The 24,886-nt window shown below is 44.9% G+C and overlaps 4 protein-coding genes and 1 pseudogene across 4 annotated transcripts; 1 reads left to right on the forward strand and 4 right to left on the reverse strand.

The window, feature by feature from the left end:
- The first annotated feature begins 767 nt into the window (after positions 1 to 767).
- On the forward strand, positions 768 to 4,337 carry LOC131207217 (DNA repair protein complementing XP-C cells homolog). Its single transcript, XM_058199827.1, is given in 5 exon segments — positions 768 to 967; positions 1,150 to 2,683; positions 2,748 to 3,662; positions 3,720 to 3,888; positions 3,970 to 4,337. Coding segments are annotated over 5 exon segments (3,186 nt in total).
- A 163-nt stretch (positions 4,338 to 4,500) lies between these two features.
- Positions 4,501 to 5,728, reverse strand: LOC131207218 (probable cytochrome P450 28a5; annotated as a pseudogene).
- A 745-nt stretch (positions 5,729 to 6,473) lies between these two features.
- On the reverse strand, positions 6,474 to 8,723 carry LOC131211769 (probable cytochrome P450 28a5). The gene is made up of 4 exons (XM_058205374.1): positions 8,514 to 8,723; positions 7,854 to 8,097; positions 7,648 to 7,755; positions 6,474 to 7,571 (listed from the first exon to the last, which is right to left on the reverse strand). Exons 1-4 carry the CDS (start codon positions 8,699 to 8,701, stop codon positions 6,597 to 6,599), a joined length of 1,515 nt encoding a protein of 504 aa, XP_058061357.1. The 5' UTR covers positions 8,702 to 8,723; the 3' UTR covers positions 6,474 to 6,596.
- A 1,324-nt stretch (positions 8,724 to 10,047) lies between these two features.
- Positions 10,048 to 14,893, reverse strand: LOC131207219 (uncharacterized). The gene is made up of 9 exons (XM_058199829.1): positions 14,688 to 14,893; positions 14,376 to 14,622; positions 13,681 to 14,308; positions 13,174 to 13,601; positions 12,289 to 12,295; positions 11,589 to 11,793; positions 11,271 to 11,517; positions 10,586 to 11,213; positions 10,048 to 10,499 (listed from the first exon to the last, which is right to left on the reverse strand). The coding sequence occupies exons 1-9, from the start codon at positions 14,870 to 14,872 to the stop codon at positions 10,048 to 10,050; spliced, it is 3,027 nt and encodes a 1,008-aa protein (XP_058055812.1). The 5' UTR covers positions 14,873 to 14,893.
- Positions 14,894 to 17,625: 2,732 nt separating this feature from the next.
- LOC131207220 (DNA repair protein complementing XP-C cells homolog) lies at positions 17,626 to 21,560 on the reverse strand. The gene is made up of 5 exons (XM_058199830.1): positions 21,326 to 21,560; positions 19,433 to 21,242; positions 18,727 to 18,955; positions 18,010 to 18,643; positions 17,626 to 17,915 (listed from the first exon to the last, which is right to left on the reverse strand). The coding sequence occupies exons 1-5, from the start codon at positions 21,558 to 21,560 to the stop codon at positions 17,626 to 17,628; spliced, it is 3,198 nt and encodes a 1,065-aa protein (XP_058055813.1).
- Positions 21,561 to 24,886: the final 3,326 nt, after the last annotated feature.

Here is a 24,886-nt window from a genome sequence, read left to right on the forward strand (position 1 = left end):
AATGAATCACAGTGAAATCAAAACTAAGGTTATACTAAGGTTATACTAAAGGTTATACTAAGATTAAACAGAAACGCTACTATTTAAGTTGATGAAAATAAAGCAAGGGTTCAGTGAATTGCGCCATAAGGACTTTTTACAAATGAAAATGACAAACAACAGCTGATGTGACGGGCACTCAATCAAGCGCTCACTGCGAGGCCAGACGAAGCGCAAGTCGGACCACAAAAACGTCATTTCGTTTGCTCTTCGTGTGGCAGCAAAAATAAAAACAAGATGTCAAACGTGTTTACATTCGTGTTTTTTGTCCGAGAAAACAGAAACAGAAGAGAAATAAAATGATTTCTGAATATTTTTTTCTGTTTTTTCTATTTTGTCGCTATACCAGCAAATAAGAACTTATATTATCCTCTGTTTGTATACAAAGCGTTTGCTAACGGGTTTTGCGGTCGAATTTGCGGTCGGCTGACACATAAACGTTTTGACAGGAGCGCAGCAGTTTGCCATTAATCTGAAATGCCAAAAATGTTACGTTGCGCTTCGTCTGGCCCCGCAGTCACACTGCGTAACTCTGCGTTTTGTTAATTTTAATGCCGCGAAGCAAACTGACAGCTGACAGCATAGTGTGTGTTTACAAACTGGCACAATTGTGTCCTGCATTGTTCGGACAAGTTTGGACTTGTTTTGTGCCGTGAAAAACGTGTTGAAAATACTTATTCCTGCATTGGCAATAGACTGTTGATAGGAGACTTACCTTGGTCTTCGAGATGAGCGATGTGTTAATGTCTGAGGGTGATGCCGGCGATTCCTCCACCATTGAAGAGGAATGGTTGCCGGCCAAATCTAAGGATGAGAAAACCGAAACTTGCGAAACTAGCAGTGGTTCCGACAGCGATTGCGAGAAAGAACTTTACGAAGGTCGCACAAAAAACAGAAAAACTCGCAGAGGAATCGCAGCCAAGAAAAGGTAAGGGCCAGAAGAAACCGGTTTAATTCGGGTTTTTGAATTCCATGCAACCTTGGTTCAAATTCTGATCCTCCTATTAACCTGTGAAAGGTGTGCGTGACACCGTAAAACTATTTTGAATATTGTTTCCCGTTGGAGATTATTACTTTCTATGCTTTATGCCGTATTTGTCATTGTTTTAGAAACATATTGACCTTGACACAAACATCGAAGAACAGGCCAAGTTCGGTAAATCGGGCTGTTGGATATGATGGATATGAATCCGACAGTAGCGGCGATGAGCACCTGGTCGATCCGGCAAAGCTGGATTTCAGTTCCAAATTTTTCGATAGAGTATCTGCAATACAAACGCAAAGTGCGATGAGCGGCCACGATGTGGTTCCATTTTTCGATTGCAATGCCGGTATTGGTCAGCTTTCCGATAGTTCTGAGGCTGAAAGTGATGATCAGGCTGGCGACGCTATCGAACAGTTTCACCATGGCATGAAGAAAGAAAAAGGGGGCAAAGAATTGATCAGTAAAATCAACGAAATGTCAACGTCGTACGTGAATTTCCAGAAATTTACTCAAACTATTGAAATGGCTAAAAGTAATCTGCAGAGCGCAGCGATGCAGCAGCAGCAAAAGCAGTTCTCCGAAGCAGCTAGCGGCAGCGCACAGGATGTTTCCAATTTGCTGGCACTGGGTGAAGCGAAACACACTGCTACCGAGCAACCTGTTGCACACAAAAAGGCTCCGGAAGGTGGACGGAAGAGTAAGAAAGTTGCAGAATCCGATTCCGATTGGGAAGAGGTGGAAGAGAACGAACAGGCTAGCACTCCTGTTCCGAATACGGTACAGATAACACTCAATCCGGAAGCCACTACTAGGAAGAAGCGAAAATCTGCCGAAGTAGATATGGATGCTTGCATCAAACGCAAGATCAACCGCGACAAACGCGATGATCAGCTCGTACTGCACAAAATGACGATCATCATGGGCATTGCACACGGGAATTACGCTAACCGTATGCTCAATGACCCAACACTGCTGACGATCGGCAACGGATTGATACCGTCCAACCGATGCTATCCGAAGGGCCGAACGAATCTTCAATACCTCGAGCAAATCATGACATTCTTCCGGGAAATTGTTACGCTAAAAGATACACGCGTGTTTTGTCGCAGCTGGAAGCGTCTTACGTTACCGCAAACACTTCGCTTGCAGTTAATCTCTCAAATGGCCAACTGCAAGCGGGACTTTGTTTATCTGTTCATCATAGTGCTCCGCTCCATTGGCATCCAGTGCCGGTTGGTACTTTCGCTACAAGTGGCACCGAAACTGGTTCCTACTTCGGAATTGCTCAAGGTACCTGCTAAGAACGGTGCGAAAAAGAAAAAAAGTTTGGAAGACACACAGGACAATTCTGAGCATGATCATGATTATAGTGTCGCGAAGAATGCGGGTGCAAGCGGACTTACATGCAGGAAGCGTAAATCATCTCCAGTGGTTCTACCTCAGCTTGATGGGGCCGATGATGGAGTCAAGGAAAGCAAAAGACAGCCCAGAAAAAATACGAAACAGCAACTGGGGAAGCAGAACGACGACAACAGATCAGCGAGAGAGAACGGAATTCATGGTGGTACAGTAGCAGTTTATCCGGAAGTCAATAATTCTCCGAGGAACACACGGAAACAACCGTTGCAAGGAATGTCTCAAAAGACAGTCACTTCTGAGGCAAGTTCGGTTCAAGTATTTTTGCTCAAATGATCAAAGATACCAACTCGTTCCCTACTTCTAGGTTTCTACGAAAACAGAGGCGGGAAGGAAATCTGAGGAAAGTAACAGAGTAAAAAAGGTCCCGCCGGTACCTGCGAAACCCTCCACGTCTACAATGGTTCGAAAAGATTATGACAAAATATCGAATCAAGCTTCTATCAATAGTGCCAACCCATCGGGCATCCAAACAAAGTGTAGCTTGGATGGAGCCACTCAACCTTGGCAACCATCCCCTGGATCAAAGATCGTTAAAATAGAAAGGCTTAGTGCAAAAACCAAGCGCGCACTCGATCGCCGTGTTCTTTCCTCGGACGATGAGCAACATCGAGCAAAAGCGACCGCTGATGGAACCTGCAAAGGTTCTGAAGCGATCAACGAGTGGGTTGAAGCGTTCGCCGAGGAAGAAGAACGCTGGATACCCATGGATGTACTCTGTGGTAAACTACAGTGTGTAGAAGAAATTGTTCAGCACGCATCCAGTCCAATGTTGTACGTTCTGGCATGGAATAACGATGGTTCGATTAAGGATGTATCCGCACGCTACTGTGCTCAGTATTCAACTGTAACACAGAAGTTGCGCATAATGCAACCGTGGATGGACAACACGCTTCTGCAGTTTCGCGGTGATAAGAGCGCACGCGACACCGTTGAGGATCGCGAGCTGAATCGCATACTGGAGGAGCGTCCGCTACCGAACACAATATCCAAATTCAAGTGTCATCCATATTTTGCATTGGAACGTCATCTGCTCAAGTTTGAAGCAATCTATCCACCGGATGCTCCAACACTTGGCTTCACCTCGACGAAGGAACCGGTTTACGCGCGAGAATGCGTTCACACACTTCGCGCACGCGAAACCTGGCTAAAGCAGGCTCGAACCGTGAAGTTGTTCGAAGCGCCGTACAAAATAGTTTCCGGCCGTCCCAAGTACGACAGGGTACGTGTATGCTATTCGCAATTATTCGGAAATTTTGAATCACGGCTTTTCTTGCAGTCTTCCGGTCAAATGTTACCGTCGCAGCCTTTGGAACTGTTTGGCCTATGGCAAACGGAGGAATACGATCCACCGACGGCAGAAAATGGCATTGTTCCGCGCAACGCATACGGCAACGTGGAACTCTTCAAACCTTGCATGTTGCCGAAGAAAACTGTTCATCTTCGCTGTACGTCCCGTTTACTTATGTTGCACGTAACCATGCCATATTTAACATCCTATTTGAGGTTTTTTTTCTTTTTTCTGCTAGTGTCTGCCCTGAATCGTATATGCAAAAAATTGCACATCGACTGCGCACATGCAGTTACCGGGTTCGATTTTCACGGTGGCAGCAATCATGCGGTGTACGATGGGTTCGTTGTGTGCGAAGAGAACCGCGATTTGGTGGTGGACGCTTGGCATCAGGAGCAGCAACGGGCTCGCGAGAAGTACGAGAAACGTGTTTACGGCAATTGGAAGCGGCTGATTAAGGGCCTGCTGATACGCCAGAGGCTGCAAAATAAGTACAATTTCGACAACCTTAGTCAGTAGACCAGAGGGTGGAGTGCTTTTAATTTAATTTACTCATTCGTTTGTGTCGTTTGTGTTGATTTACTCGACTGTGAGTCGAAAGGCTGATCCTGAAGTTAAACCTGAAGTTTGAAATAAAATTCTATGTTTCTGAACGCTGAACGTTCGTTGTAATGCCAAAATCAAGAAAAAAACTCTAAAATACAGAATACTACCAAATGATTTTAGTGCACATCGATTTTAATTCATAAAATTGAAGCCGATTTCTAACCTAAGGAATGGTTTTATAATCGAGGCAAATGCTTCCTTTCGGCATAAGTATGAACATTTTTGGGTCCATCTCAAGCGGTTCTTGGGTTTTCCGGTTTACTGTCAATGGGAAATTCTCAATAATTTCAATGATTACCCGTTTAATTTGCGCTTGTGCGAACCTCATGCCTAGGCACATTTGGGGACCGTCTCCAAACGGAAAATATACGCCACGCTCTATACACTAATATTTGGGATCAAAACTGGTCGAATAGTATGGCAAAACGACCGTCAGCCCTTTTTTAACCACTATTTTGCGATCCTTTGGTCCAATCAACGTTGTGTCGGCGGTGCATCGTTTACGAAGCACGGAAATTAAGGGATGCCCACGGAGCGATTCGCAAACGATCTGCTCCAGCATTGTCATTTCCATCAAACTCTCGTACGAAATATTGTCCTGTTTTGTCTGCTTAATCGAACGGATTTCGGCTCGTAGTCTATCCTGTATGTGAGGATTGGACGCCAAATCATACAGACAGTAGGTCAGTACGAAGCTAGACGTTTCTACGCCATCCAGGAAAAACGATACAGCGTGTCCAGTCATGTCGATGTCGGTGATCTGCTCCGGTTCCGGTTGTAGCAGATGGTCCAGATAGTCCGTTCGGTTTACTTCATTGTCTTTTCGATAGCGAATCGCATCTCGCATAATACGGATGAAGAATTCTTCCGTAGTCTTGAAGTAGTCGGGATGAAAGTGAACTTGTAGAATCGCGTGAACGACGTACAGAAGGCTGCTATAAGGAGAGCCAGCTGGACAACAAAGTTAAAGCTCATAATGCGCTTGCCCATCTCGCGAATTTCTGAGTTTTCCTTCTCGAACGATTCGCCGTTGATGGCAAACATGCAGCTGGCCACAACGTCCGTAGTATATTTATTTGTAAGCTAGTGGAAACATTAAGGCGCATACGTTAGTGTAGATACTTGCGCCACTCCTCATACTGTACCTCTTTGGTGTCCAATGTGGCAACCCCGGTGTTTCGATCAGTTTCATTATTCACGTATTCGTATTCGTCATCCGCTGGTAAACCTCATCCATGAGATGAACGACTGCTTTAATCTAAACATAACCGAAATCAATAAGTAATTGAAAAAAATTCAATCAAACAACGCAAAAAAATCGACGAAACTACCCGATTGTTGGTGAAGGCGGGTGTGATTTCTGATCGCCGGGGTTTCCATTCGACGATCATATTCGATTCCGATCGTTACTTGGGTTACACGTCGATGAACGGCTGGAACTGTACCGGGTTGTGCACCCAGCAGATGCATAGGCCATTCGAATCAATTAACGTTGATTTTGACTAGGTCGTTGTGGTCAATTTAAAGGGGCGAATACATTTGATGGTATCGTTGTGTCTAAAACGACCTACTAGGTAGGCTGCGATAACGATGCACTTTTCTTCGGGATGTTTGCTTGAATTCTTTTTTCTCTGATGAAGTTGTGTAAATGTTGATTTGAAAGTTTCAATAGCAATTCCTTATTCCCTTATTCCCTTATTATTATTAAAACCCTTATTCAGCAGCAAATGTTTGACTGAACAAATATCGTACAATATCGTATATCGTACTAATCAAAAAACGTCTTATAGAAGAGCTTCGATACTCTACTTATCAATTATATAAGGGAAATGTATTTGCAACAAAACAAATAACTATTAGTAATTAATTGAGTTACATTAGATTGAATTCAAATTTGTTGACTGATTTTAAATGTTGTTATTCTGTTCAACTTGATGTGTGTAGATTAAACTGCAATCGCTCAAATGTGCGAATCTGCCATGTTTACTAAATACATGCACTATTTTATCAAATATTGTTGTTATAATACTTTTTCTCAATAAGTATGTTGTTTTTTTTAATTTTAGAAGAACGGACCGGGTCGTATTTATAAAACATGTTGTTGTTTTAAACAAATATAAGAAATGCAATAAAACAAATATTTCAAAACAAGCTTTTATTCGTCCAAATATTTATCCATTACTCGCTCTGAAAAGGGGCGCAGGACACTTAATTTTCCTAAAGGAGGCTACGAAGGCATCATTTTGGGGAATTAGTTTTCTAGGCGAGAGGCTTGTAGTCCAGCCAAATGCCGCCTACTGGATAGAGTAGGAAATTCGTCGGGTCCATCTCAAACGGTTCTTGCGTTTTCCTGTTTACTGTCAGTTGGAACTTTTCAATAATCTCGACGATCGCCCGTTTCACCTGCGCTTGAGCAAACCTCATACCGAGACACATCCGGGGACCTTCACTGAACGGAAAGTAGACGCCACGCTCGCGGTACGCCTTGCTGCCTCCATTTGCCGGAGAAAACCGTTCCGGATTGTAGCGATGCGGATCGTCGAAGAACTTCGGATCGAAGTTAATCGCATGGTATGGTATTGCAACCGTAGTTCCTTGTTCCACTGGAATCTTTTGACCGTTAGGTGCGACCAATACTGTATCCGACGTGCACTGCTTAGACATGACTGCGACGATCGGATGCATGCGCAGCGATTCGCAAAGTACCTGTTCCAGCAGAGGCATTTCCATCAAATTCTCGTAGGACATGCCTCCCTCTTTGTTTTGTTTCACCGAAATAATTTCCTTACGCAGGGCATCCTGCACGTCGCGGTTTGAGGCCAAATCGTAGAGGCAATAGGTTAACGCCAAACTAGACGTCTCGAACCCATCGGCAAAGAATGAGACCCCATGCCCGGCAATATCAATGTCGGTGATCTGCTTCCGGTCCTGCAGATTCAGCAGGTAGTCCAGATAGTCCGTGCGGTTGATTTTATTGTCCCTCCGATAGCGAATCGCGTCCCGCATTATGCGGATAAAAAAGGCCTCGGTGTCCTTCGGTATGAAAGTGAACTTGTAGAACTTTTTTATGGATGGAATGAACGTCGTCGTCAGCAGTACAAGCTGAACAACGAAGCTAAAGTTCATTATGCTTCTTCCCATTTCGCGGATTTCTGGCTTCTCCTTTTCGAAGGATTGTGCGTCGATAGCAAAGATGCAGCTGGCCACAACGTCGGTGGTGTACTTGGCCGTTAGCTGAGAGCGAATTAAAATACGAATGACAGGGTACCTTTCCGCCAACACGACAAGATTCGTATCCTATCGATCTTACCTCCTTCGTGTCCAGCTTGGCTACTCCGGTAATAGAATCGGTTTGAGCAACAACATATTTCGTCATGTTTTGGCAAACTTCATCCATGAGTTGCACGAGTGATTTAATCTATCCAGACACAAGAAAATGTTTGGTAATCGAAAGTCACTTTTCGTATATACACGTCTCATGCAGTTCCTTGTTTGATGGTTTCATTATTGAATTACCCGATTGTTGGTGAAAGCTGGCGTAATTTCTGCGCGACGATTTTTCCACTTTTCGCCGCTTAAGCTGAATGGGTTTCGTGCCAGTAGCGGATCCGATTTTTCGTCCACGGTGTCCGAAAACTCGTTGGCGGCGAAATTATGAAAACTCTTGCTGAGCACCTCCTTGATCAGCTCCGGATCCTTCACTAGCAGCTGAGGAGTTCGAATGCTGAAGTAACCGATGACGGGTTCATTTGTGTAGTCACTATCGTAAAAGAACGTGAGAACATTGAGAACGTGAGAACACCTTCACAGCACAGCAATATTGTATCTTTGGGTAAATTTTGGAGGCCCAGGCGAGAGAAGTCCTGTTGTAGCAGTTTTGAGAAAAACGATTCATTTGATGTTGCAAATTGAGCAACATCAGGAGCAGAAAAATTTCGACGAAACAGAAATCGTAATCGATTGATTGGCAGAAACAGTTCGCTGAAGAAAGATGTGAACTTTTATGTGGACTTTTATGTGGACTGTGGACTATGTGGACATAAAAAAGAGCAGAATCAGCTACACTAAACACATTAAAATTTGACACCATCCTCCGACACTAATCATTTCCATCTCCTCTCTTGCACTGACAAAACATTTGAGCAACTGGCCACGTCAACATTAGAAATCACTTACTTGTACAACTGTTCGTAGTTATAGACCATGTTGCGCTTTCGGGTGAGCAGGTACGGTAGGTTGCCCAAAAGCAGCTTCGGTTTTGGTCCTTTCACTCCACGTTTCTCCCAGTAGTTGAATTCCCAGGCTAGAAACAGGTACAACCCTCCCAGCAGCCCGGCAACGGCACCGAGCACAATGAGAATCATCGTTCCTGCCTCTGTGCGGAACGATCGCTAAATTTGAACTGACCGATGCCCCAAAGTCGGCTCCGCGTTCCGGCAACGGCTGGATGCGCAATCAGTGATAGCGGACCTTGTAACGAACAGATACTTGCACCAAACCTTCAGCATGTGTGAACTTAGCGAATCGAACCATGCCAGTGTATTAATGTGAAAATAAATATTTATGTCAGTGAAAGTTTTTCTACACGGCCCGTTCTTCCAGATGAAGTAATAACTTTTTGCCATTCCACATTACGAAACGTTGCAAAGGCGATACGTTGATGATAGATCTGTGACTGGTCGTTTTGTTTATTTAATATTTTTGATTTATTGGCGCACTCGCACTAAATCGCACTGAAACGCAAGGTTATACTATTTTAAGTAATTAAATTTGCATTTTGCAAAATAAGGTCAGATGACATAAGGACATGGATTGGATTGGAATTCAATATTGAATTAAAATATTTTTGTGGGGCCGCCAAAGGTGTATTTTAAACGATTAAACCTATCATTGCCATACAAACCACATTCTTGTATAAGCTAAATTAACACATATCTTTCGGTTGCATGGGAAGCAATTAATGTAAAAGGAAAGATTACCGTCTGCTCGAAGTCTATATGGCAAACATCCGTTGGTTAGCGCTATAGTCACTGTAATGTGGCAAATCTCTAGCCGTATTTTCAGCAATTCTTTTTTTTTCTAAAGCAACTAAAGTGCGTGTCCTAAGCCAAAAATAAGAAAAACTGCAAAATTGGTAAATGGAGTCGACAATAATTTCTTGATGACAGAATTTCATATTCTTGCATTCTTTTCTGCTAAATCATTGTCCCTTAGCATTCGGCTCTACTGTTGCCACAATAAATGCAGCATCATCGTCGGCACAGTGGGCATCATTCCAATTGAGTTCAATTGAAGCGACATCGGGGACCGCTGATGTTACGTTTCGGCGGTTCTTTTCGGTTGTGCAAACACGTAAGGACATGATACGCGCGCAAACTGAACATGAAAGTAAGGTTAACGAAAGATAGAGCGCCATTTGCATGTGCCTGTGAAAGTAATCAGGACAGCAGGTTCTCCACTCAGTCTGAAAGCCTTTGATTTGATGAACTCCCCAATGCATACGCTACTTTCCTTCCTTAGTCCAATTTCATTGACGGGTGTTCCCTAATCTACTAATTAATACGCAACAACAGCATATCTCATTATGTTCATTTTTTATTGATTGTCTTTTGACACGTGCCTTATATAGAAATGGGTCCGGATTTGAATAACACTCTTCAGAATCAATCATCAACCGACTGTATCTTATCTATTAGTTACCTGCTTTCCTTCACAGTTCAGTTGTTCGTGGTATTGGCTTATAATCTAGCCAAAACCCGTTGAGCGGACACAAGATAAAGTGTTTGGGATCGAGCTTCAGTGGTTGCTGCGTTTTGGCGTTGACGGAAAGCTCGTACCTGGTTACGACTTCGAAGAGCCCCCGTTTAACCTGCATTAGGGCAAATCGCATACCCAAGCACTGACGTGGCCCCTCACTGAATGGCAAAAAGCAGCCTTTCTCACGGTAGACCTTGGTACCACCAGTTTCCGGGGCGAAACGGTCCGGAAAGAAGCACTCTGGGTCATCGAAGTATTTCGGATCGCGATGTATACACCAGAGCGGCATCATTACGGGCATTCCCTGCTCGATCGGCACCATCTTTCCGGCGTGTAGCTCGATTTCCGTAGGAACAGTACATACCTTCCACAGAAATGACCCTGGTGGCCACAGACGAAGTGATTCTTTGGATTGCGTGACAATCAGGGTCAGTATCATGAAAAAAGCTGTGTTTGGTCTAGTTCATGTTAATTGCCAAAGCATTACTCACCGTTGAATACCTGATCGAGGTAAGGCAGTTCCAGCAACGTATCATATTCGATGGAACCATCATCGTTACGGGCCTGCAACAGTTCAGCACGGAGTTTCTCCTGTACGGCTTGGTTCCGGGCTAGTTCGTACAGTGCAAAGCTCATCGCCAGGCTGGATGTTTCGAAGCCATCGATGAAAAATGTCACTCCATGGGCCGCCATATCTAACGAACTTATTTGCTTTTTATCCTTCAAATTGATCAAATACTCGAGGTAATCGGACCGCTGAACGTTATGCTTCTCGCGATACTGAACAGCATCTTCCATCAGCTTGGTGAAGAATTGCTCGACCGGTTTCGGTACGAAGGCGATTTGAATGAGTTTTTTAAGTGCGGGCACAAGACCCATCAGTACGAACATCACTACGGTTTTCATGCTCGGTTCAAGCAGTTTTCGTCCCATCTCTCGTATTTCGGCATTTTCCTTCGTGAAAGACTGTGCGTCCGTTGCGAAGATACAGCTCGAAACGACGTCCGTTGTGAACCTGGCGCACATTTCACGTGTCTCGATGGGTTGTTTTGGGTTGCGATCGATGTACTGCTTCATGCGCTGGGACACATCCGCTACGAGGGGGAAAAGCGCTTTTATCTGGGGAAAATAAGAACTAGTTAGCCCAAGCAACGATGGCTGGATGTTGCAATTTACACGAGAGCTGGTGAATGCTGGGGTGATCTCCGCCCGCTTCTGTTTCCATTCTTCACCTTTCAACACAAAAGGATTACGACCAAAAATAGGATCTGTTTCCTTATTGAACGAATCAGCAAACTCGTTATCGCCGAAGTTTCTAAAATTCTTCGTCAGCACATCCTTAATGAGCGACGGATGCAGAACTAAAATCGTTGGCTTAAGAGCACTAAACACACCGACAAAGTTTCCACCGGAACGATAATGGCTAGAATCGGATGTGGAAGAGGTCAGCATCTTCGGACGGGATGTCGATGACCTGTTGGTGCAATGACTTACTCGTAAATTTTCTGGAACTCCTCAACGAATGGGCGATGCCGTAGAATAAAACTGGGAAAGTTACCAAAGAGCAGCATTGGCGGCGGACCAGGAACACCCCGTTTCGTCCAATAGCTGTGGTACCATGTTAAGTAAACGTAAATAAACGTGAGCGCTGTCGCGAGCAAGGTTATCGTGAGGATCATTTTCAGCGGTTTCACTGCGACTAGCCGGAATCAACGGAGAGCTGTGAGACCGCACTACACATGTTTCTACGATTTTGGCATCTGCTTAACCTCAGCACACGAGATCAACCTGCCACTGCGTTGGTGTATTGGTTGTCTCGTTTGGGCGTAGACACGTCAGTTAATTTTTAATTGTCGGCGCGAAAGTAATGCGCTTTGCATTTTGTAACACTGTTCTCTTCTTTCACAAGGATATTTGTTTGTATTTGATAGACATATAATAATTAATGTCTCGCTATTTTTTGCATTTAATTTCATTTTTAATATACATTTCATTTTCGATCCGAGTAAACAGTAAATCATGTTTCTATAGCGCACTACTCACACATAGAGAACGTGCCAGATTTCGGCACAGTCCAGAATGTTGAGTCGCATACTTTGGTTTCTTATCGGTGACCACCGTGCTGCTCTATATATAGAATTTCAGCGTATTTGAATCGGAGGAGCTCAAAGCCGACATTTTTACTGGAAATTACTTCTTTTCTGTCTAAAGGAGAAAATTGAGAGTAGAAAAACGGAACTGTTCACAATGTGATTGAAATATTGAACATTTTGATTGGACTGAATTATCGTACCGATTCTACAATGCACAATGATATAACTCTTTTGATGAAGTTTTGTTTAATCTCGTGATGGCTCATTGCTGTTGTTGCTTCTTTTTGAACCGGCACCGCACCGCGATGCCGGTCACGTTCAAGGTCGTATTCATATGGCGTAATCGTGGAGTATTTCGAACCAATGCTGTTGGCAAACATTAATGACGCGCTCAAGAGCTAGGAGAGATAAGTTGTAGCTCTTTCGAGAAAAAAGCCAGAATATTTTACCAACGTTAAGTACTTATCCAATGAGTGATATTAAAATTTTCCCTTTTTTATGAAATACAAAATTCACAAATTGAGAAACCTTTACGAGTTCGGTGTGTTAACTGAAATGTGCTGCAGTCGAAAAAGTTGCCTCATCATCGTTCAAGTCATTCACGGTTCATACGGCCACTTCAATTGAGTTTAATTGACCAGCTTTTTCGTAAGGTATTGTAGGTGACTCCCGTCCTGTACTTTGTTTCCCTTAGGTAAATAACTTATGACTACCATTGCACTTAAAGTGATGGCTCTGGGTGTCATCATGTTGATTCTCGAAGATAAAGCCATTACCAAATGGAGCTCTTCAAACCATTACGTTATATTTATTCCATGATAGAGGTAACTGATACGTGTATAAGTTTCGTTGCAGTGAAACGCAGTTCGGATGTTTGTCAACTGTCCATAACAGTTTCTGCAAACGATGATTTACTGACTTACTGACTGACTGTCTCTTATCGTTTGCTGTTAACAGTTATCAGTAAACCTTATCTATGCTGCCACCGGTTTGTAATCTAGCCAACATCCATTCAAAGGAGCCGTGATGAATGTTTTGGGGTCTAGTTTTAATGGTTGCAGTGTCTTCGAATTGACGAAAAGCTCGTACCTGGTCACGACTTCGAATAGGCCCCGCTTAACCTGCATTAGGGCAAACCGCATGCCTAGGCACTGGCGGGGCCCATCACCGAATGGTAGGTAGCATCCTTTCTCACGGTACAACTTGGTACCCCCGGCTTCGGGTGCGAAGCGGTCCGGATTGAAGCACTCGGGATCATTGTAGTACTCCGGATCGCGATGTAGACACCAAACCGGAATCATTACGGGCATTCCCTGCTCGATTGATACCGTTTTGCCATGGAACAGTTCCATCTCGGTTGGAACTGTGCACACTTTGGAAAGGAATGCCGCTGGCGGCCAGAGGCGAAGTGATTCTACAAAAAGATAGAATACGATTAACATTAATTCTTGTGTTCTTTTCGTTCAATCGTAATCGGCAAACACACAACGTACCACTCAGCACTTGATCGAGGTAAGGCAATTCCAGTAGCGTATCGTACTCGATGGAACCGTCATCGTTACGGGCCTGCAACAGTTCACCACGGAGTTTCTCCTGTACGGCTTGGTTCCGGGCTAGTTCGTACAGTGCAAAGCTCATCGCTAGGCTGGATGTTTCGAAGCCATCGATGAAAAATGTCACTGCATGGGCCGCCATATCCAATGAACTTATTTGCTTTTTGGCTTTCAAATTGATTAGGTGTTCGAGGTAATCGGAGCGCTTCACGTGGTTCTTCTGGCGATACTCAACAGCATCTTCCATCAGCTTGGTGAAGAATCGCTCTACCGATTTTGGCACAAAAGCGATTGGAATGAGTTTTTTAAGAGCGGGCACAATTCCGATCAGCAAAAATATTAGTACAACTCTGAAGCTAGGGTCGGTCAGCTTCCGGCCCATCTCCCGAATTTCGGCCTTTTCCTTCGTGAACGACTGGGCGTCTGCCGCGAAGATGCAGCTCGACACGACGTCCGTCGTGAACTTGGCACACATTTCGCGGGTCTCGATGGGTTGATTAGTATTACGATCAATGTACTGCTTCATGCGCTGGGACACATCCTCGACGAAAGGAAAAAGGGCTTTCATCTAACATAGATGTAAAGGATTGTGTTAACGACCAAGCCAATACCGTTAGTGGTAAGCTAAAACATACCCGCGAAGTGGTGAATGCTGGGGTGACTTCCGCACGTTTCTCTTTCCATTCTTCACCCTTCAGCATGAAAGGATTACGACCAAAGATAGGATCATTCTCCTTGTTGATTGAGTCAGCAAACTCATTGTCTTGAAAATTCTTAAAGTTCTTTATCAGCACGTCTTTGACGAACGTAGCGTTTTGCAGCAGCACTGCCGGCTGCCGACCATTGAACACTCCGGCGAAATTGGCACGAGCGCGGTATTTACTGGAATTAGGTATCGAAGGATATTAGAGTCGATGGTAAAGAGGCTGTTGACGTCCATTACTTACTCGTAAATTGCTTGGAACTCCTCGACGAATGGTCGATTGCGTAGAATAAAACTGGGAAAGTTACCTAATAGCAGCACTGGCGTCGGACCGGGAACACCCCGTTTCGTCCAATAGCTGTGGTACCATGTTAAGTAAACGTAAATAAACGTGAGCGCTGTCGCGAGCAAGGTTATCGTAAGGAACATCGTGGACGGTTGTCCGAAGACTGCGGTCTGTTTCAATGAAGATCTGGACGCGTACTGCGCGATTCTATGCTGGCTATGTGCCGAGGTCGTCTAAATATCGCTCTGTAGCGCGTTTGTGCGATGGTGAGTGTAATCTCAGTTCCAGTTAGGTTCCAAATGACCGTCGCATAAATTCGATGAATGCTTTATTCGCGGTCTAGTGATTGATCAAATTTGTCGATGTGTGTATGTGTGATTTGTGATTGCAACAACACATGAAGGGTACATTTGGCCCAGAATTACCTCACCTTGCCCAACGGAGTTCTTGGCGCTTACAAATATGTCTATCTTTCGTTGTGGCAAATATGGCTATCTTTCGTTATCACTTGCAGGTCTTATCGCCGTCGATCGTTATTCAGAAACCTTGGTGTGTTTATGCATTACATGATTATATCGTGCCCTACCAATATGGCTATCTGCATTTCGGGATATTTCTAGCTCTCGTTAATCGAACTCAGGTAAGATTGGTATAACAGAGTATTTATTTGTTTTATTCTAAGTAAAACCGTCGCGGATTAAAACCCCTGTGGTGTGAGCATCGGCAATAAATATATTTGCCGGAACCGAATTCAAAAACCAATTTCATCTAATTGTCGAAAACTCGCATCCCATTTACTTCGACTTTTTTTACTTTGATGATGAAGATCTGTTTTGTGACTATTAATTTGATACAAGACATTTTAAAAGCTACGAAAGAATACAATATTACATACTGACTTCCATTATATTTTTTACGAATATTTTACGATACGAAGGGTTTGTAATCTAGCCACAAGCCATCCTTTGAGCACACAATGAATGTTTTTGAATCTTATTTAATAGGTTGCGGTTTGACGGAAATCTCAAACTTGCTTATAACTTCAAACAATCCGCGTTTTACTTGCATTAGGGCAAAGCGCATACTTAAACACTGACGAGGCCCTTCGCCGAAAGGCAACAAACATGCTTTTTCGCGATAAAGGGCAGTACCCAGACCCTCCGGGGCGAAGCGATCTGGATTAAAATGTTGTGGATCGTCAAAGTATTCAGGATCGCGATGTATACACCAGAGCGGGATCATTACAGGTACTCCTTGCTCGATCGTTACAGTTTTACCGTGGCACAGCTCCATTTCCGTCGGTACGGTGTATACTTTCGATAGAAAAGCCAATGGAGGCCAAAGACCTAAGGATTCTGCAATTTAGGCAATAGTTTACGTTAATCTGTGATGTCACAACCGTTCTAGGTGTAGGTTACCGTTCAGCACGCGATCGAGATAAGGCAATTCCAACAGTGTCTTGTACTCGATGGAACCGTCTACTTTGCGAGCCGCCCGTAAATTTGGCGCACATTTCGCGTGTCTCGATGGGTTGTTTCGCGTTCCGATCGATGCATTACTTCATGCGATGGGACACATCCTCTACGAGTGGAAAAAGGGCCTCCATCTGAGAAACATACAAACGAATTAGTCCAAGTAACGACTGCTGGATGATCCAACTTATACGAGAACTGGTAAATGCTGGGCTAATTTCCGAGCGCTTCCGCCTCCATTGTTCGCCTTTCAGCACAAAACGATTGCGACCAAAAATAGGATCTGTTTCCTTATTGATCGAATCAGCGACCTCGTTATCTTTGAAGTTCTTAAAATTTTTAATCAGCGCATCGTTGATAACAGAAGGATTCTGCAAGACTATTGCCGGTTGCCGGCCGTTGAAAACTCCAACAAAATTACCTCGGGAACGATATTTGCTAGAATTAGATATTACAGGGGTCAATATATGTGAATGTCGCAGATCTACGAGGCCAACAACTAACTCGTAAATTTTGTGGAACTCCTCAACAAATGGACGATGGCGTACGAAAAAACTGGGAAAGTTTCCGAATAGCAGTATTGGTGCCGGGCCTGGAACACCTCGCTTCGCCCAATAGGTACGGTACCATGAAAGATAAAAGTAAATAAACGTTAACGCTGTTACGAGAAGCGTAATCTTGAGGAGCATCGCGAAAAGTTCCGAAAATTCCAGTCTGTCTCAAAAGAGGCCGGATATCGTACTGCATGCTCTTATGTTTTCATTGCTTCTATGCGAAATGTTGTTACAATGGCAGATGAAATTAATCTCACCTAACAATTGCAAACAAAACATACGTCTTGCTAAGGCTTACGACGATATTATATGTATGCGTGTCCAGCGGTGCACGTGGCAGATTAGTTGTGCCTGGTTTGATGGAGTAGCGGCACCAATAAGGCTATCTTTAATGCCTTTTGTTGAATTTCGGAAAACAAAAATTTTTCGTTTGCTTATCAGTGACCATGGTCCACTAAAGAAGCATTCGTTTCGTGGTCAAATAAGGCTATCTCCAATTCGGTACGTGTAGCTGACATGAATTGAGTCACGAAAGTGAAGCAGAATTTCATTTGTTACAATGAGCAAGAAATGTATGGTTGTATGGTTGCGATAACAATGTATGGTTTTGGAGAAGAATAATATAGATTGAACAGGAACTGGGTCAAAAAGTCATGAAGTTTAATACTAAAACTTTAAAAGTTTATTTGGCTGCAATATTAGTAGTAAAAATGTCCAACACCTAAAACTGTAAAAAATATTAAAATTGTACTCTACACACTTGTATGAATATGGTAAACTTTCTCATTTTCTCTGCTCTCTCTCTCTCTCTCTCTCTCTCTCTATGCTCTCCCTTTTCCAAAGATACATACATTTTAAATGCCTGTCTTTTTATGCCATGTTATCAAAATTGTACTTGTTCTGAAGCTTCTGGCGCAGCAGCAGCCCCTTAATCAAACGCTTCCAGTTGCTGTATACCCGTTTTTCCTTCTTTTCCTGTTCGCGCCGCTCCTCTTCCTCCATCTCTTTGTACCACTCTTCAACCGCTTTTTCGGCAAACTCCTCGCACACTACGAACCCATCGTACACAGGCACCATGCGCATCTTTGCCATATCGAATCCGGTTAGTGCTGGAGCGCAGTCAATCCGGAGGCGTTTGCAAACTCGATTCAATCCCGGTACTAATATTTTACAAAGAGAGTAAGAAACGAAGAGAAAACGAAATTGAAATTTTTCACGACATCACTTCACCAGGTCAGTAGGGCCATAACTTACATTTCAGGTGCACAGTGCGCTTCGGTAGCATTTTCTCCGTAAAGAGTTCCACGTTGCCATACTCGTTCCGTGGCACGATACCGTTCTCCGCCGTCGGGGGGTCGTACTCGTCCGTCTGCCATAGGCCGAAAATGTCACACGGTTGATCCTTCAGCCACGTGTTGGTCGGTCGGTCGTACTTCCAGCACTTCACCACTTTGTATGCCGTCTCGAAGGCGCGAACGACGCGCCCTTGCTTGTACCACTTTTCTCGTGTCTGAAGCGTATGCACGCATTCACGCGGATAGATGGCCTCGCCACGGATGAACCCCAACGTTGGCGGTTCCGGTGGATGAATGGCTTCAAATTTGAGCAGATGGCGCCGCAGAGCGTACAGAGGGTGGTTTTTCAGCTCACCGATAGTCTTTGGCAATGGCTTATTGGCATCGAATTTGTTTAGCTCGACGTCCTCAAGCTGATCCTGTTCGGTTTTGGGTCCAATTAACGATGCGAGGGCACGATCGAGCCAGCTCTGTTCGACACGCAGCATCCGACAAGCAGTGTTCCACTTTTGAACGTACCGAGCGGTCACGTCCTTCACGTGGCCCTCGTGGTTCCAGGCGAATACGTACGAAATCGGGCTAGGTGCGTTTCGCTGGAATGGAATAGTTGGAAACATTTTGAAACATTGAAAACAATTTTTGTTGACGAATCTTCGTTTATCTACGTTTTGCTCACCACAATATAATCGATGCAATCCATCTTTCCGCTTCCAATGTCGTAGGTGATCCATCGTTTGGACTGTTCACAGTAAAACTCAATCCAAAGGTCCATCTTCTTGCTATTTGGTCCCCCTTGTTCGCCCGTCTTGTTGCGCTTGCCGATGGGCGATTTCTTAGCTTTCGCCACGGTGGCAGTGCTTCTTTTCGGTTTACGAGTTGATGATACCTTTGCTACGTCAAAATCGCTATCAGCATCCGAGTTGTGTGCAGGAACGCTGATTCTCTTTCGTGCTCCTCTTTGTGTAGTCGTGGCTCTCCGAGGTGTCTTGGCAGAAATGGTTGTTCGCTTTGACTTGCCTCTGGTTGCTTTATTTTCTAGGACAACCACCGGAATTTTGCCATTATTGTTATCGTCTTTTTGATCTGCATGGTCCTCTTTGGATTTGGATACTTCAACCGTGACCATCGTTTCCGTGAGGCTTTTTTGCTGCTTTCGAACGGGTATTTCAAAAGCTTCATCATCAGATGGTGGTTCGCGAGGTCGTGTGATTCTTCGCTTAGCCGGTGGTTCCTTGTTGGCCGTGCCATCATCCATGTTTTGCGACTGCTGCTGACTGCTGGATCGAGTAATTCGTTTTCCCGCACCTTGGTGGGTTTTCTCGGTTTCAGCTGTTTCTTTTGGAAAAAGTGTTTTTTTTCGTGCTGCAGTCGTTGTTTGCGACGTAGAAATGCTTTTCGCTCCTGGAAAGGCTTTCGCTGTGTTGGATTCTCGCTTGGCGAATGGGGATGTTCCACGAGATGCTGCTTCCGTTGCTGATTTAGCGCGTGTCGAGCGCCGTAGAGATTTAATCTGACCCGTTCCACACTGCATATCATCCCCACCGTCAAGCTGTGGTATATTGAGAGTTGCTAGTGCCTTTCGGGTGGTTCGCTTCTGAGGAGGGGAAATTTCTTCAGCTTTCTTAACATTACGGGCCGATCGTTTCGGTACTGCCGAGTTTTCCATTGTCGGTTTAATTGAACCGTCTTCTTCTTTCACATCGTCGAACGACTTTTGGCCATTTTTATCTTTCTTACTTGGTGGTATTCTCGGCGAAGTCGATTTAATCGTCGAACCGTTTTCCGTTTTAACTTGCTCCTTTTCGGTACCAGCCGATACGCGTTTTTCAATTTTTTCTTTTATCTGTCTCTCGGACATGGGACAAAGATCGCTCATCGCTGGTCTCTTTGATGGTACAGTGGCGCAAAATACGAGACGGGCTTGTGCTCCCGCTAGGCGTAGATATGTCAGAAACAGTAGTATAAAGTCCCGACCACACTGTACCTTCCGCGTGTAAATCGCTAGTGACAGCGCAAAACGCGTGTCAACTCCCGTCCATGGTTCGACCATATCGGAAGACTGTAAGGTGAATTCTTCACAGAACCGATCGGCCAACCTTTCTACTCTCACTGTGTTCCACTTCGCCTTTAGCGAACAGTCTATTTCATGCATGGTTGATAACAATAGACCCCGGACACGGGCACTGCCAGCGGTACGGTTCAACCGTTGCCCAATGGCGATGGCCAACAGCACGCTAACCTTGTGATAGTTCAATTGATTCGCTCGCTTCACCTTATTAATTTGTCGCTTAATGTACAGTTCCATTTCAAGCTCTTCCCTACGTTTTTTCCTGCTTTGTGCATTATCAAGCTCAATCGTAATCTGCCAGCCGCCTTCTTCGTTCTTTCCCGGGTTCTGTTCGCTTTCAACGTTCCGCTCATCTGCGGCTTCCCCAGTTTCCACCTCTTCCCACTCGGAGTCTGTGCTAGCGCCGGATTGTGTTACCTTTGACGGCGAGATACCGTCAGTCATCTCACCTTGGGCCAGAAGGTTCGAAATGCTCTCCTGGTGCCGCTCGGAAGCAGATGTAAGCTCATCCGTCATCTGCCGTTTCTCCGATGCTTCCCTCAGTTGGTAGTTTCTCAGCAACCTTTTCGCCTCTTCCACCTTCGCCGTAAATTGATCGAGATTGTTAAAATTCATAAATTCACACGACTGCTGGTTAATGTGGCTGATCAGCTTATCAGCGGCCTGCTTCGGAATCGAGGCTGGCAGTGGACCCTCACCAATTTCTTCATCTTCACCCTCGGCGCTATCGGACAGTTGCATACCTGCATTCACATCGAAATACGGTGCCGTGGCGGTGGCTGCGGCCGCTGCCTGGCCGCTGCCGCTCGCTTGTTTGGATTCTTTTTTGTTGAAGAAAGTGGATCGCAAGTCTAGCTTTTCCGCATCGACTAGATGATCGTCGCCACTGCTACAGGAATCGTAATCGTCTTCGGCGCCGGCAGATTTTTTCTCGCTGCTGCCAATCGTTGGTTTCCGTTTGAACTGACATTTCTGTAAAATTTCCATCACGCTGCTGTTGAGAGGAGCCTTGGCGGGGTGCAACTCTTTGAGCAGATCTTTTTTGTACTGCTGATAGAGACGATCGCGCAAACCGGGTGAGAGACGTTTCTTTTTTCCGGCTTGTCCACTGGTTTGTCGTGATGCTGACGATGATGAAGGAGTGGGCCTGAAAAAGGACATCCGACACGTAAGTTAAGCACGATCGCTTCCCTTGGCTCCAAAACACACCTTTTTCGGGACGACGACTTCTTTTTATTCCGCTTTTTTGAACCCACTTCGAAGTCCTCTAGATCGGAATCATCCTCATCACCGTCGCCTTCGGAATCACTCCCATCCACGGTGATGCCACGCTTCTTACCGCGGTTTCGGGACGACTTCGAAGGTAACCATTCGTCTTTGCTGGCCGAAAAGTCGGCCTCTTCTTCCTCGCTCTGGGTAACATCTTTTTCCTCATCACTCATTTTCTGCGAACCTAAGAAATCTGCCGGCTTCGCATAGAACGGAAAACACAACACACTCTACTGAACAAGAAATTACAGGACGCCAGGATGCCGATCTGATGCGGCCGACACTCTACCACACGCACACAGTCGCGCAACACAAAAAGGGCGCCAAACTTTGATTGAAACATGGAACAAGTTTAGATTTGTGGAGGTCCATTGTTTTGGGGAGAAAGTTGAATTTAAGTACGGGCAACGGTTAAGAGGCTGTGTTATGGTTCGGCGAAACCGACACTCTCCGTTGTTTCATTGAAAACTCAAACGGCATCATTTATACAGTTTTTATGGAGGATCGGAGTTTGTGCGTTCTTTGGTGGAAAAGTCTCCACAGTGTTTGGCGTTCATATGTGTACCTCGGCCATTTGACAATCGGATGAGTGGCTTGTGGTGAGTGATTCGCAGCGGCAGCTCTGCGCGTTTGCCAAACAAGCTTTTATTTGGCGTTCGCTTCTCGTGAACGGTGTGCGGAAAGATTTTGTGCCAAACAGTGGAGAAAGGTGAAGCATTTGAGCAAATTTAAAAGGTTTTAGCAGTGTAATATACTGGTGGTTTACCGCTGTTTATCCTACCGCATTTACGATGTGATGACATTGTGAAAAGTGCGTGTCAATGCCGTAAGATAATCGGAGTGGTGGTGCACCACCGAAACGGCATTGGGTGTCGTGTTAGAGAAAAACGGCACACGCCACAGTGAATAGTGGAAGTTTGAAGTAGCAGAAGCGACACGATTTTGCTCGTTTTGAGGTAAGCACGGCCGTGAAGGTGGTTGCAAAACGCGATGGTTTATCATGCGGTTGCTAGGATGCTAGGCAGCGACACGACCACTCACAAGTACCACAATTTGTTCCCCATCGAAACGAACCGAACCGTGTGCTCTAAAATACCCTCTGTTGGAAGCTGAGTGGGGGATTGCGGAACGGAAGCGGGAATGCTTAGCATCCGCCGTGGTGCGTTATTGCTGCCAGTGCGAGCTACCAGTTATTGTTACCTGAGCTTCGCCGAAGGGGCAGCCCACGGATCGGTTGGGTAACTTCTCAAGCGAAAAGATCGCCGGGGGTGCTCCGATACGTGATACGGCTTCCTAGATTGAACTTTACATAACCGGATGTAAGATTTCAATTCGAAGAAACGAAAGTGCACGGTAATGATACACATACATCACGCGGTGGTGGCATTAGCGGAAGGCATTTTGTCGTCAATCATATGTTTCCGCATTTTTTGCTCCACCTGCCAGTCGTGCGTCGTGCTATCGGCTTCCGATAAGATAAGCATTCTTCGCGGCACGACTCACGAGAGAAATCCCATGCGCAGGTGGTATGGTCGGTGATGTGTACGTGTGCGAGTTACTAAATGTTCACAAGTGCTCCGGTATTACTGTGTGAAGTAAACAAAAACATCTTGCAACACTCAATAGAAAAACAGACCAAGTAGCCGGCCTTGTGCTCGGGGACGTGTTGTGGCACGGATTTCGCTGAATCCCTACATAGAGACGGTGTCTACCACAGCGAACAACACGTAGCATATCGCGCGCACCAGCAGTGCCACCATTGGTTTTTCCGACCATTTTTCTACGTCTCCTCTGATTGGAGAAGCTTACCAGTGAACGTGGAATCGCGTTATTGCGACAGCAGCGTAAACATTGAGACCATCGACTATGGAAGCCATCACCTACCAAAATGTTCCAAAGCCGGATCGGTTGAGGCCTTTATTTCTTTTGGCCGATATTTATGATTGAAGTCTGCCAAGCGATGCGTAAGAAAAAATGCTTTCACGCGCATTACCTTGAAAGTGTGTTTACCTTTTCGTAGCAAACGCCGTAGCCCGCCCTCGATCCCTTGATGATAAGTTGATGGACACCGTTCAGCAATCGGAGCACAGGTTTACAATCGGACCGCAGGCTGTAAAGGCATCCACGATCGGACCCGCTATTCGTGTTTGATTTCTAATTTCGTTAAGTTTTGATAAAATATGTTACCCCTCTGCCTTTTACAAATTCCATATTATTTTCTTACTCCTGAGTGGTCGATTTTGTGGCGAAAATCTGCTGAATATGAGAGAAGACAGATAGCGTTCTTACGATGGCTGTGCTAAAGAAGTTGACACTGGCTGTGGTATCATTTTCTAGCCAACTTTGTGGGTACTTTCAACTTCCCAATAACTCGTCAGCAACCGGCTGCTAAGATTCTTTTTTTAGATGCTTTCATAAATCCAACACGTCGCGTGGCAAGGCTTCCATTACCGGTTATCATCGTACAACTGCTGGTGTTAAACATTTTTCCAACGCTTTGCAGACTGGCGCTTTTCCCAGCACGCTGTCTTCGTTTCCATTTTCCTTCTCCGTTGCAGTCAAGGTTACTGCATGATAAATTGGCGGCCGGTGTCCACGAGCGAGCGGTCGGTCGAGCGAGCCGACCCGGTTCAGCTCAGTCGTATGGAATAGAGCACACCTAGCAAACGATGCAGCAAATCCGTTTGGCGTAAAGCTCTCACGGTCCGGTGGGTTGCACTGCGAAAGACCGAAAAGAAGAAACAAAAAACGGCCAAACGCCAAACGTGCGAATCATGAAATTACAAATCTCGCCGCCGACGGTCTCTCTAGGTAGAGCCGACTACCCAGATCGACTTTGGGCGGCTACGACAGGCGGAAACGAAAGTGATACTCGTTTAAGTGCAAAGCATAATCTTGGCCCACTGCCAATGACGGCCGGGAAAGTCGGGAAAGGTAGCAACTGGTGACCGCTTATGCTGCTAGCTGGGCACTATTTTTACACCAGAAACACACGCTGTGGGCTTGTTTGCAGGGGGAAAAGATAATTACTTTCAAATCAACTCTTTCGGTGCAGGCATTATGTGGAAAGGGAGTTACAGGAAGGATAGGTCATAGTGCTACTCGCGCTGTTGCGGCTCGTTCACCGATAGTTTCAGCATCTGTAGACTGCGATGCGACCGTCTCAGATGAGTTGTTTAGTTGGGAAGCCTAATTATTTGTACACCTTGCTTAAAACAACGAAAAAACGAAGTTTTGACCTGATGAATAATGGATGATGTTCCAACTGAGGGAACACAGCGTGCCACCGGAGTTGAAGATGATTTTTTTATATATACAAGAAAATTTGAGCTGTTTGTTGTAACTTCAGACCATATGAGATTATCGTATGAAGACAATTAAACATTTTATGGTTCGTCGTGATTTCTTTTTTACAGTTAACTTTACTGTAATACAGGAAAGTAACAGTTACAGTTTACTGTTACTTTTATTATTCAAGCCATTACCATATTTTTATGGA

Source organism: Anopheles bellator, chromosome 2 (assembly GCF_943735745.2).
Source record: "Anopheles bellator chromosome 2, idAnoBellAS_SP24_06.2, whole genome shotgun sequence".
Classification (NCBI taxonomy): domain Eukaryota; kingdom Metazoa; phylum Arthropoda; class Insecta; order Diptera; family Culicidae; genus Anopheles; species Anopheles bellator.

Bases quoted from the DNA above. Each gene is read 5' to 3' on its own strand.
- LOC131211769 (XM_058205374.1), bottom strand. From the start codon at position 8,701: ATGATTCTCATTGTGCTCGGTGCCGTTGCCGGGCTGCTGGGAGGGTTG. The intron at 7,756-7,853 runs GTAATTCAATAA...GTGTCTGGATAG, and splicing joins CAGCTTTCACCAACAATCGG to ATTAAATCACTCGTGCAACT. The intron at 7,572-7,647 runs GTAAGATCGATA...ATTCGCTCTCAG, and splicing joins CCAAGCTGGACACGAAGGAG to CTAACGGCCAAGTACACCAC.
- LOC131207219 (XM_058199829.1), bottom strand. From the start codon at position 14,872: ATGTTCCTTACGATAACCTTGCTCGCGACAGCGCTCACGTTTATTTAC. The intron at 14,623-14,687 runs GTAAGTAATGGA...ACCTAATTCCAG, and splicing joins GAGTTCCAAGCAATTTACGA to TAAATACCGCGCTCGTGCCA. The intron at 11,518-11,588 runs GTAAGTCATTGC...ATCCGATTCTAG, and splicing joins GAGTTCCAGAAAATTTACGA to CCATTATCGTTCCGGTGGAA.
- LOC131207220 (XM_058199830.1), bottom strand. From the start codon at position 21,560: ATGAGTGATGAGGAAAAAGATGTTACCCAGAGCGAGGAAGAAGAGGCC. The intron at 18,956-19,432 runs GTCGCAAACAAC...GGATGCTGATAG, and splicing joins GGAGCGAAAAGCATTTCTAC to CGATTTTGACGTAGCAAAGG. The intron at 18,644-18,726 runs GTGAGCAAAACG...ATTCCATTCCAG, and splicing joins ATTGCATCGATTATATTGTG to CGAAACGCACCTAGCCCGAT.